The 12,923-nt window shown below is 36.8% G+C and overlaps 1 protein-coding gene across 1 annotated transcript in view; it reads right to left on the bottom strand.

The window, feature by feature from the left end:
• Nucleotides 1–435: 435 nt before the first annotated feature.
• WFS1 (wolframin ER transmembrane glycoprotein) overlaps nt 436–12,923 on the bottom strand; it is a 36,630-nt gene continuing 24,142 nt past the window's right edge. Inside the window, exons 4-8 of the mRNA XM_032186240.1 lie at nt 11,862–12,006; nt 10,886–11,056; nt 10,177–10,257; nt 4,818–4,963; nt 436–3,125 (exon numbers count right to left, since the gene is read on the bottom strand). Of these exons, the coding sequence (XP_032042131.1) occupies nt 1,317–3,125; nt 4,818–4,963; nt 10,177–10,257; nt 10,886–11,056; nt 11,862–12,006 (2,352 nt within the window). The 3' untranslated portion in view covers nt 436–1,316. The remainder of the gene's footprint in view (nt 3,126–4,817; nt 4,964–10,176; nt 10,258–10,885; nt 11,057–11,861; nt 12,007–12,923) is intronic.

The raw sequence follows: 12,923 nt of genomic DNA, 5'->3' as shown, positions 1-12,923 counted from the left end.
CACAACCAAATGCCTCATTTTATCCAGGTTTCCCCTTCTCTATCTATTTTCACTGACTGTGCTTCTCCCATACACCCCAAACTGATGACTGGTATGCCAAGGCAAAAACAATATGAATGCAGGATCAGTGAAAGCGGTAGGGGAAATAGCATGATGCATGTGATACGCACACACATCCAATGGTTCAGAATGTAGTAAGTCACAATGAAAGCAAAGGCACGGAGTATATTTAAGATTTCATAGCTATAAAAAATTGGCCTGATGTACTCACGTTTTACTGCTAGATTGAAATAATGTGAAGTACAACTTCAGGTATCTCATACAAGAAAATGAAAGCTAAACAAACAGCTTTCATTGGAAAACACGATTATCAGTGCAACATGAACAACTGCTCAAAGTGTCAAAGCATAATGAACAAATGTTCTACTCATTTAATTCAAGTTTATCTTTTGTATTTATTTGCACAATACAAATCATTAAACAGACGTTCTTTTCAGTTTCCACTGTAGACTTTTACATACTGTTTTCAGTTGCTTTGGCTTGTCTGTACCATCACAATCTTATTATCTGGTGTTTGACATTCACATGCCAGCATGGATTATACCTTAGTGTCATACATATAGTGATCATAACCAATTAGAACAAATACTGTGTTTTGTACAGAATATTTAAAGCAAAATAAAAGCTTGAGAGCTTTTTTTTCCTTTTCTTTTTTTACAGCCTTGCTGGGGTGTGAAATGGTGTACCTTTCAAAAAAGCTTAAAATCATTATCTTCTGGACAAATAGTGAAACAATGAGTTCTGTACATAGATAACACCACCAGGTACTGATTATATGATCACCTTTTTCTAGAATACACCAAATAAATACAAGCAATAAATGCAACATAAGCTGTTGTCAGCTACCTACTCTAACTCATGCCTGTGAAAATACATATGGGCATGTTGTGAATATTTAAACAGTAAAGTGCTTTTAACATCGAGCAAGTAAATACATCTAGTGTCGTACCACAGGCAAACAGCATGTTCATTTTGGACAAAATAGTCTCCATGCAATTAGTCAGCAGCAATCCCCTGCATTCATTTACAATATTAAACTAGTATAATATCACTTCAGTCATATAGGGTTTTAAAGTCAGGATACAGTGTATACACTTACAAAACTCAACCAATGCTCTACATTAACATACATTTTGAGCATTGCTACAGCAGGGTGTTCTGTTTTATTTATTTATTTATTTTTTCTTTTTAAGCCAAACCTTTGGTAGTATAAATGCACCGTACATTGAAGATACCACTGAACCAATATGACCTCATTATGCAGCTGACAGGAATGGGAAGAAGAAAAAATCAAAAGCAAATTTAATGGCTTTATGCACTGTGCTCCTCCAGTCATGCTCTATTTTCACATGCCTCCCTGCAGGTAGGAGTTTAGACATGCAATTCAAGCAAGTGATTGCTTTCAGTTCAAAGACAGGCCATTTACTGCCAAGACGACCTTCCAGAATTGTGCTGAATTCAATTATACTTCCCTGCCTCAAATTCAACAACACTTTCTTAAACTCATTGCTTGCCTTCAGCACAATATCTTTGGTTATGTCATCTTCCTCTACTGACTTGGTTCCGTTTTTGCTGCTGAAAGGCATACCCACAGTTATTTCAAATTTGTACCGATCAAACATTTTCATGTGGCAGTTATGCTTCGTCAAATACTTGAGACGACACAATTCTTCCTCCTCCATAGTGACATTTTTGGGGTCACAGAGAGGGTATGTTTCACCATACAAGCATCTCATCCAATCACCAATAAAAAGTGGAAGCATATTTATTGCAGATTCTGCACTATTGTCAATTTCTGTAACACGCACATATTTGAACCGCCCAGTCCACGTCACTCTGTGTCCTTCCAGATGACTACATAAAATCTGAGTGCGTGCCATGTTAGTCTCCTTCCACGATCGGGGTCCACAGAGGAAAGCATACTGATTCCATGTCAACGTGGAGTTGTAAACTTTCATTCCCTCTGACCGATACACGTAGAACCAACAAAACAACACTACAGCTGTAATCCACACCAAAATGAGTTTCACAATTGAGCTTCGAGTAAGGGATTTAACCATTTCAACTACAGAGAAGTTGACTTTCGTCCACCATCGGAAGAGCAGAGGAACAGCACACAAAACTAGAGTCACTACGATTTTCACGAGCTCCAGGGACACAAACCACTTAATGAAATGGACAAGACACATCAGTGCAATGCCTACGCCTAGCACTGGGAGTGCAAAGAGAAACAGAAAATAACCAATTGATGCACGAATGAGCCCAATGCCAGAGGACTCCTGCAGAATGACTACAGAGAGTTCACACCACATAAAGCAGACTAGATATGGGACCAGGTAGCAGTAGGTGCCTTTAAAATTCCGTAGTTGTGCCATTCTAAAGAAAAGATAAAACAAATACAAGAACAAAAGGCATGGGATACTTACATTTATCACAAAGAAATGGCCTACAGGAACAGTGAAGAAAGTTTTACCTAAGAATTTCAAGAAACCAAAATTCCCAGGTAATACCTGCAATAGGGATAAGCAACCAGTTGCTATCTCGGTCATTAATGCTCTTCGTGTGTAAGGTTCTGCACATGTGCTTAAACTCATGTAACTTGTCACTGTGAAGAAAACGGAGATGGTAGCTAGCTCTGAGCATGGTATACAGTCTTTGCTTGCTATAGGGAAGGAAAAAATTACAAAGAATACAGAAAGTAAAAAATATATGTATGGCTCTAAGTGATTCCATCCAAAGTTCACTTCAGCTTGCTCAACATCTAGGTTTGGTTCAAAACGAAGGAGTAAGTCAGTCAAAGTGCGGAAGTTTTCCCAGGCCTTACTGTCCTGAAAAACTTTCAGTGTGCAAATAACCATAGAAATGAAGGACAAATAGAATATGACTAATGGAATAATGAAGGCAAAAAAATCAATTGTCAGATTACTAATGATGAAGAAGAAGATGAGAGCATTGATATGGTGTGTTGGAATAATAGTAGACAACCAGTGCATTCCTGCCTTTGATGCCATATCTATCAGATATTCTTTAATTTCCATAATGGCATGAAGTGGGTATTTTACAACCTGGAAAGAGAGAGAGAGAGAGAAGCATTTTATTTATGAGCAGGTTTGTATCTGTATATCACAGATGATCATAGCTGAAGCAGTAGCAGTAAATTATCTAACCTTAGTTGACATGAAAAGATATTTATTTGAAAAGAATGTTGCCAATAAACTGAGATTACTTTGTCTGATATTATTAGATCTGTTTTGATTAATTCAGTCAGGTGAAGCACAGAGGCTATTTTGATTTCAGGAAAGATGAATTTCATTACCTTTGACACATAATTAAATGGCTTCCTTGTCAAATACTCCGCTCTGCTAACTTCTTACTGAAGATAATACAGAACTGCAGCCATGTAGTTAATCTTAAATCATTACTTGAGGTGTGAGTACCGTAGCTTTAAAGCATTTAACTCTACCACTGTTCTCCAGGGATTATGTTATACATTCTAATGAAAAGGACTTACACAAAGTCTTTACAGCTGTGGTTTATCTTTAAGAAAAAAATCCTTCCCAAGTACCTATGGACGCAGCTGTCAAAATCTGTTTTGTAAACAGCAGGAATACCTTTATATTTATATGCACGTGTGTATTTGTATGTAGTAATTACAGCTATTCTTTTAACCTCATAAGAGTAACTGTAAATGGTCTTAAAATTCTATCTATCTTATGGCATTTCCCAATTCAGTCATATGACAACAGAAAAAATGCTGGATCAAATCCTCTGCCAACCACACACAATCTCTGAGCTACAAAAAGTTACAGGATTATTTTTTTCCAAACAATTATTGAAATATTACCATCTGCACATTAGATACTGCAAGCAAACCCTCCCCCGTAAAAAGCCAATTTTTAATGTTGTCCCAGAACTTATGCTTTTATATTATTTACAGCAGTGGAAAGTCCAAGAATGCTTCAGTGAAGATCTATATGCATTGTGATGAAATGGGGTAACAAACACAATGACTTTGGCATAAGACTGTTTATTAGCAAAAGTATCCATGTTGTTCTTTATAAATGCACGTATTTCAGAATAACAGTTATTCAAAATATTGGAAAAAAGACTCCCACCACCCCGTTTTTAAAAAACAAACATAAAAACATAAGAAGTCAGAAAACCCTACCATATTATAATGGACAACGAAACGACAACAATGACAACAAACTCAAGTCAGTAGCCAAAATCCCGCTTCCTCACTTGAAATTTACACTGGTATTGAATGCATGCTCCTTAATTTTCCCTTCTCCTTTCACTACACTTGGAGAATTCTCAGTATAGAAAGCCACTGACACTAAGTTTCATCATTCTTGAATTCCTTCATAATCCAACCTTTTTATACTTAAGGTTATGGATATTTTTTCCCACCTTCTTGTTCCTGTTTATGTAAGAAAGATATGAAGTATATAAAAGTAAGTGTAATAAAAATGTGGCTGTTATGATAGGGCCATTTGAATCCTCTTTGAGATCTAATGAAGTCAGATTGTCCCCTTGCAAGGAAAACCATTATTCCTTTCTCTTAAATATATGGCTTGTATATATGAAACTGTAAACACATATGTGAAGTAAAGTTTAAAACCAAATTGTAACAAGAATTCTCATACTGTTCTACTGAGACTAAACATCAGCTTTGAGAGTTGAGTGTAAATCACCTCTGTCTGAAACATGCAGGTTAAGAGTTCTTCAAAATAACCTGTTCATTATTGTCTTTTTACCTTCAGTCGCAGGGGTAACTCTTCAGGAGTCTTCCCTGCCAGTTCATCATCTTCCTCTTCCTGCATAATCAGGTTAGATGGGATGATTCCCTTTGCATATTTCTTGGTAATCTCCACAAAGTCATCCAGAGCAATGAATTTTTTAGCTAAGAGACAAAATACAGATCTTTAGATAAGTAGTATCCCTACAACACTATCCTGATTATATGCATTGGAATATTTATTTTAAAATAATAGAATATCCCAAGTTGGAAGGGACCCACAAGGATCATTGAGTCCAACTCCTGGCATCACACAGGTCTACCCAAAAATTCAGACCATATGACTAAGAGCACAGTCCAAACACTTCTTAAACTCCAACAGACTTGGTGTCATGACTACATCCCTGGGGAGCCTGATATTTTCTTCCCTGTTATTAAAGATCTATTCCCTGTTATTAAAGATCTACTCTGAGCTTCAAAAACTGAACTACTGATAACACAGGCTTCCCTAGCAACTTGCTCCAAGATCTGTGCTGAAAACAACCAGCTGCTTTTGCCAGCAATATATGACTACTCTAAATCTTGTCAGACCAGCAGGTAATTTTATTTTACTTATAAGTAGGAAAACAGAGTGACTGTAGCTTTTCTGCAAGTATTCCAAGGAAAACAGACTGCTGGATTAGGCTACACAGTTTTAATCACAAGTTATCATAGCTCCAAGAACTTTGAGAGAAATCTTTAACATCACTTTGAAAAGAAATAATTGTACAGCAACAGTAATGATTTATCTGTACACTACTGACTGAAAATTGACTTCTGATTAGGTGTTTAACAGACATTTTTCACAATTTCATACCTTAGACAGATGTAATCATGGATGTAATCATGGGAAGTGTCCAATTACTTATAACTACAGGTCTACAAGTTACTTTAGTGTATTAATTTAATATGCTTTGTCTGCGCATAGTCCTCCCTCAAACTATATTAACTATGATTTAAAATACCCAGCCACAAAATACACTTCGCTCTGTTGTACACAGAGACAAAGTTCTATCACTGCCTATTTGTACAGTATCTGAATATGAAGCATGATTTATTTACTGGTATGATGCATCTTTTCCACTAACATTTTGTCACCAACTTGTTAATACGGTTGCAATTCAGTGCCAACACGCTGCAGCACACAACACAATGAAGGCTTTTGCTAGAGGCCCTCAGACAAATATCTCAAGAGTTTCAGAACAAAGTAGGCTAAAGTGTAAGATGCTTTCTCTTGAAGTACAGAAGGAAACTGAGATAGTAATCGAGGAAACTGAAATAGTGATCTGTAACAAACACATCAATTTAAAATGATCAAGTTCTGTAACATCATTACACTGGTGTTCCCTGAGCTCTCATGACAAGGGGAAGGTCAGGGAGCAAGTGACACTGTTGTGCAATATCAGGAGCACAAGGACACAAACACTGATGGCCACAGGCTCTGGAAATGTGAGTAATGTGGAGATTACCTTTGAGTAGAAGGGAAGCAAGAGATTACTTCAGAGATCTGCAGGGATGCTGCAAGATGACTTATACACTGCTTCAAACTCTTTTCATAGCCAGTGCCTTGAATTAGCATGGATTAGCCAGTTTCTATGGTAGACAAGCTTGATGTCGTTTGTAAAGTAGGATAATTAACAGCAACTTTTTCCATACACTAAAGCAAATGACACTGCTGTAGATATGAAAGACTTTTGAATGACAAAGATCTGTAACACACCTCCTACGCAGTCAGTTTAGCTAGTCAGCTGATAAAAAGATACGAAAGCTGGCCTGCTTAATACTAGTTTAAGACTTTAAAGAGACAGAAAACTGAATTGATTCACTAAGTTTAACACCAGAGGATTAGTGGGTTTGCGCCTATTTTTCTTCAACTTTTACAAAGATAGAATTTATGGAAGCCACTTAATATTAAAAAGATACAAATATTTTATAAAAACCTGTAGATACAGAACAAAAAACACTCGTGTCAAGATACCTGCTACAGGAAGAGGTGTGTTAAAGGAGTTCAATGGAAAAATGGCAACGTACAATTTATCTTTTCCTTCAGTCTCACAACTTGGATGTTTTCTTCTCCTATTATTTTATTTTTATTTTTTTATTTTTCCATTGTATGAGCCTGTATGCCCTGAAAAATACAACATGGTATGCCTCCCAAGAAGCACTTTAGTTTTCTGCTAGCTATTCTTTTCTTTCACCAGCTGTAGGGCCACACCACTGGCACACACAGATCAGGGAGGCTCCTCACTTGTCCTTGGTGGGCTCCAGGTCAGGCCCAATACCAAACAGGCCATCTACATTTACTGTTGTCTTTGGACAAGATATATAGAAGTAAGACCTGGTGTGCAAGTTTCTGGTGTGCAATAAGCAAGCTAGAACCTCACAAAAGTTCCTTAAAGGCACTCCTACAAGGTCATGGTTCCTGGTAGGAAGAGTTATTAATTTTCTGTGTATAGATGCCCTGCAAAGTGTAATGGCATGTATATTCTCAAGCATGCAACGACTGTCCGTTGACAAACATCAGCTTTAATATTCTATTTATGCCTTCATTAAGGATACCCCAGATCAGGTATCTGGGAACATGCTACTGGTTTAAACATTATCTTCCAAGCATTGGCAATGTATTAAAACTGAAGGAAAAATTTCCTGTTGGCAAGAGAAATGCAGAAACTCTGTGGATCAGAGAAGTAAATGCAGGATAGTAACAGCTGTCTTGCTCATCCATGAAAAGATAAAAGCTCTCTAGAGGAGAAGGTAACAGCTTAACTCCTACTTTAAGTGTTTGATGAAAACTTTTCGTTTTTAAATGTTATTAGTATTTTGTCACCCAAGTGTCTCTCAAATTGATATAAAAAGCGTATGTTGTAGATTCTACTTTATTATTCATAGATTTTTTTTTTCTTCAATTTGGTTATGACAAATTTCCCTGCCTCCCCCATCCGCCATAGGAAAAGAAAAATATGCACATCAATTTCTGCCTACGCTTACGTGTAGGTTCATTTACTCTCCTGTTATTTTATGTGCCATTTAAGCCTTAAAAAAAGAGGGGAGGGGGGGATGGGGGGAAGCTAGTTCCTTTTCTAAAACTTTGAATTACTGAAGAATTGAGAACAAGTGACTCGCTTTGCACTCATGCTCTATCAGCACGTGTTGTTTCAGCTAAGGAATGGAAAGAGCACCAGTGTCATCCAGTGAACACCTGTGAGATGTAACTCCAATGAACTCACATACATCTGTTTTACAATACGATGACCAGTGAAACACAGCAATTTTATCCTTATCCTATTTTGAGCTTTCCAAAAGTGGCAAATTAGTTACAGGAACATCTGGCCTACTCTCACAGAAATTTTGACAGGACTAAAAGTTTGGTCTTCAAAATACTATGTCTCCCTATCATGACTCCCTCACTTATATACACAGCCATGTGTCTCTCCTCCACTTTTATTTCTATTAGAATTAACAAATCTGAAATACTTTGTTCTTCTTTGGAGTGCCAGTTGTATAACTTGATTCTGAACTCACCTGTGTAATGAACACAATCCTTGAAGGTAAAGGCCAAACTGAGCTGTTGAAATGTAAATTTAATCTTTCAAGAGGTTTAAATGCACAAAACCCAGGTTTGGCTCACCAATCCACATATGACACCTTAGCTGTGTGTATTCTAAGCTACAGATATATTATACAGTACTATGATGTGGAACGTTTAACAGTTTTTCAATAATTGATCCAGATTTTGTATAAACTAATGCATTTCAAGAAAAATGAGATTTTCACGACATGTGATTAATTAAACCTTGCTAGATAACATACTTTGAAAAGTACATATGCTGTACCGTTTGCAAACCATTTTCTTAATTTAAAGCCTTCTTTAATTTTAACCTGTTTTCCTTTTTTTTTTCCCCAGTTATAAAAGTAATCAACACATCTAAGTATTAGCAGCACAAGCATACTATTAGCACAGAAATTTAGAGTAAGCCAGAGCAATGCTCCACAAAGTCCAATCTCCTTTGACACCATTGATAATGCCCTAGAGGAAGATCATAACCACAATCATCTATTTTTTTCATGAAATCCATAGAAAACTTATCTCCTTTAGAACTGAAAACCACAAAACATTCATATTGAATGCATCCTTAATTTTATTTGCCACTTCTCTTTTGCCAGTCCTCAATTTTCTGCTAAGCATTTTAATACTTTGGGCAAAGTGGAGACAGTCTTTCCTGTTCTTTTAATGAGGTTTTGATTTTCCTTTTTTTTTTTTTTTTTTTTTTTTTTTCCATATTGCACATCTACTCTTGTATTGCAAGTGAATCTATCTAAAGCTCTTTTTCATTAGCTTCTGATGGGATTCTTCTTCTGACCTTTTCTACTACACCACCTATAAATAATCCCAATGTTAAGAACCTGTTATACGCCCAACCAGTCACCCATATCTTTTAGGCTATTCATGACTGGGATCAGACTTGTAAGTTTTCAGGTCTGTTCATTCTGTTTTCTGTGCTATTATGACAAACAACAGAACTCTCAGTTGCATTCCCACTCATTGGAGAGAGGGAGTTTTACATCCAGGGGTTCCTTCCTCATCCAACAAGTGCAAACGAGACTGCAGAAAATATGCAGTAGGACCACTAATGATTTGACTTTCCTCCTGAGGGCCCAGGAGCATGGCTGCATTTCTTAGGTATGTGGGGCTAGAGAGAACTCTATTTCAAGTCCAGCCCTCCCAACCCTACAAAACTCAGATTTGACTCCATGGGTCTGAATCATGTGCACTGAGTGGTTTAGTTCTCCCCACTACATGAACTGAGTTGTTCCTCTCTATTTAAGTTACGAAAGGAGTATCTCGGTACATCTTTCTTATATAAATTCTTTAACAGATACAAAAACACAAACATTATTTATGAGGGAAAGGCAAACAGAAACAAGGCAAATAGAATGAGGAATCGGTCCACATTTAAAGATTGCATAATTCATTCCCTTATTGTAATCAGAAAGCTTACTGCAATTCATAAGTAAAAAAATACTGAAAGTGCAATTTATTTATTTAGCATTGAATAGCCTTTTAAGTGCTCGAATAGGAAGAACATAAAGATGACAAGTTACATGCAAACACCTTTTAGCATACTAATCACTGACAAGTTGATGAGAATGGTAACATCTTCTACAACTTCACATGCAGATCAGTTACATTTACCTTGCACACATAATGAATAGACGCCATCAGTTTATAGCAACCCAAACTTGCTATACAGCCTTACTCTGGCAGCACAGAATTGTTTAGCAAAACTAAACAGAAACTAAACTACAGTCAAAGATTGAAAGAAGCACCATGCACTCACATTCACTGCTCACTAATCGCTCCAGCATCCTTCTCTGCTTCTGCACTGACTTTGGGACTGGGCCGGGTTGCTTCTCACCACCTGGTTCAATAACAGAAGTTCACGGAAAGTCAAAGCAGTCAATTAAAGTAGTCAAACAAAAACTAGAAGGTTATTAAAGCCGTAATATCTGTATAATAGTATTTTGTCAAACTTAACACAAGACAAACGTATATATACACACACAGAAAGTGGCTATATAGCTTTTTATATCATTATTGCTATACTGAAAAAAGGGAAGATCATTGACAGGTAACATATATTGTCAGAATGGCAGAATGAGACAGATGTCTTAAATACTAAATTTGCAAATTGAAATATCTGGCAAAATATAAGGTTGATTGTTAAAGAAAAAAGTTAAACACAGCAACATCATAAAACATCTATCTTCCAACGACAGCAAGTGCTGAGAATGAAGATACCTTTAATATTTTGTCATTTGTGTAAGGGCTTAACCAAATCACAACCTACAACAAGAGTTGGCAAGCCTTTAGGAAATAACTTTACTGGTCCAGAGAATACATTTATTAAAATATTAAAATAGACAGTCATTAGGACAGTTACTTTTTCTCAACTAAATCATACATTTATAAATCAGGCATGAGGCAGAAATAAAGCTCTTTAGGTTTCTAGCCTGGAAGCTTATATTTCATCAATACCAGAAACAAACCTTCATTGTCAACTTGCCCAACATTTTCCAGTAGTTCAGAAACTGCTAATTGCTTCTTCTTTTTTGGATTTAATTTCCAATACATGACTAAGGCAGCTTTTCTCACAGCTCTCTCCAAGTCAGTCTCTGATGATAATTTTTTCACTTCTTGCTCATTCTCAGAAGTGATGCCTCAAGAAAAGAAAAATACTTTAGATACTATTATCCCACACTCATGCTGAAATGACAGATTTGCCCACAATTTATTTTTCTCGGTTCAGTCTGAAACTTTTGAAATTTCATTCACTTCTTGACCCCTTAAGTAAGTTACTCAAGTGCACTTCTGAGCCCATTGCTTATCAAAATCATATTACATTACTTAAGTATCAACTGTACTTCAAAAACTGTACATGACATGCATTATTCTTTTGTCTTTTTCAATTTTTGAAGCACAACAGATCAGTCAAAAGATGGTGCAGATATCTACGGTTGACGTTAAAAGCAGAAAGAATTTCATTTATTTATTTTTTAAATAAGAGTTCAGAGAGTTGGCAGACAAGAGGAGCCCCATTCCAAGCGTGGGAAGCAGCATGAAGGAAGGTGTGAATCTTGAAGTGGGAGAAGACAGTGAAAAAGTCCAATTAGGAGAGAGGTTGGAAAGGGGCAAAAGAATGAAACAACAGCAGACGTGTAGGTGGTGTATGGTTGCATGTGACCTTCACGGTCAAGGAAAGAAGATTCAATGAAAGGTGGGGAGAGGAAGGCTGAGCATGAATCCCATGAAGGAATTCAAGCAAACAATTAATATAAAAAAATCTCTCCCCATAAAAGCATTTAAAATTACTTATTTGAATGTGCTGTCAGGAACTACTCACATAATTTTGCCATGAACATTCCCAATATATTTTAACCCCCCTCTTTTCAGTATTGAAATGTAGAGAGCATTATTTCAGACAAAGGAGAAAGTGCAAGCAAAAAGGTCTCAGAGAACCCATACCTCTTCTGTCTGCTAGGCATCTACGTAATAACTTGACAGCCTCTCTTCGACCTTGCTTAGCAGCAAGGATGAACCAGTCAACCGCACTACAATTGTTAAGTTCTTCATCCTCCTCTTCCGCTAATCTCAAGAAGTGTTTTCCCACCTACAACAAGCAGCAAACAGAATTCCTTCGGTTAACCTGAAATACACTCTAGCCTCTGTCTCCCTCCTCCCTCTGCTAGAATAAATTCTCTTTGAACAAAAGGTCAAAACATTTGCTCTAAGCACTAAAGAACATAGCTGTAAGTTGATATTCTTTAGAGAAAGACCACTTTTCAGAAGTGGAAGTAAGAAGAAATCATAGTACATTTGACTAGGTCAATGAATTAGTCGCCACTGGTCTTTGGGAATCTAGAAGGATCAGGTGAAGCTCCTGGTATTACACATCGTATTAGCAGCAGTCTTTTCTTGGATGGCTTTCTTCCTATAAAAATGGTCAGACCATGTTGTTAATCTTATTTAAAATATACAATAATTAAGTGTAATTACTGGTGCCAGTAACATTCAGAAATTCAGATGAAGTAAATTGGCAGAGGGCCTTGAGATGGATGGAAGGAAGTCTCAGGAAGGAAATGCCTGACTTATAGCAGTTTAGCCACTGAAGGTCAAAGCAAACTTGTGATTAATTAGCGAATAGAATAAAACTAACATTTCTTAAGCATTAGGCAACTTAAGTGATATAGCCTGTAAAATCCCTACCATTTCGGGCCACAGAAATTACGGAACAATTGCCTGTATCACTGTCTTACACCACCTTCATTCCTTCTATAAAACTGAAATATATGGTAACATAAACACACTCAAGCAGTAGCATGAAACACTTCTGCTTATCATACCCCAAGACAAGTGTTAAGTGGCAGAGAATAGACAAAACTTCTGGACATTTTATTTGCATGTACAGAGTATCTGGGAAATGTTTTTGCTTAGTTTGCTGCACTCCTCTCTCTAAGGTCCTGTATTAATTACACCAAGAATGTAACTGAAAATAGAGTACAGCTCCATAAACCCACAGTAGTATCT

Source organism: Aythya fuligula, chromosome 4 (assembly GCF_009819795.1).
Source record: "Aythya fuligula isolate bAytFul2 chromosome 4, bAytFul2.pri, whole genome shotgun sequence".
In the NCBI taxonomy this organism is placed as follows: Eukaryota; Metazoa; Chordata; class Aves; order Anseriformes; family Anatidae; genus Aythya; species Aythya fuligula.
Note: the sequence above shows the minus strand (reverse complement) of the source record. Positions and strands in the feature narration are given on the sequence as shown.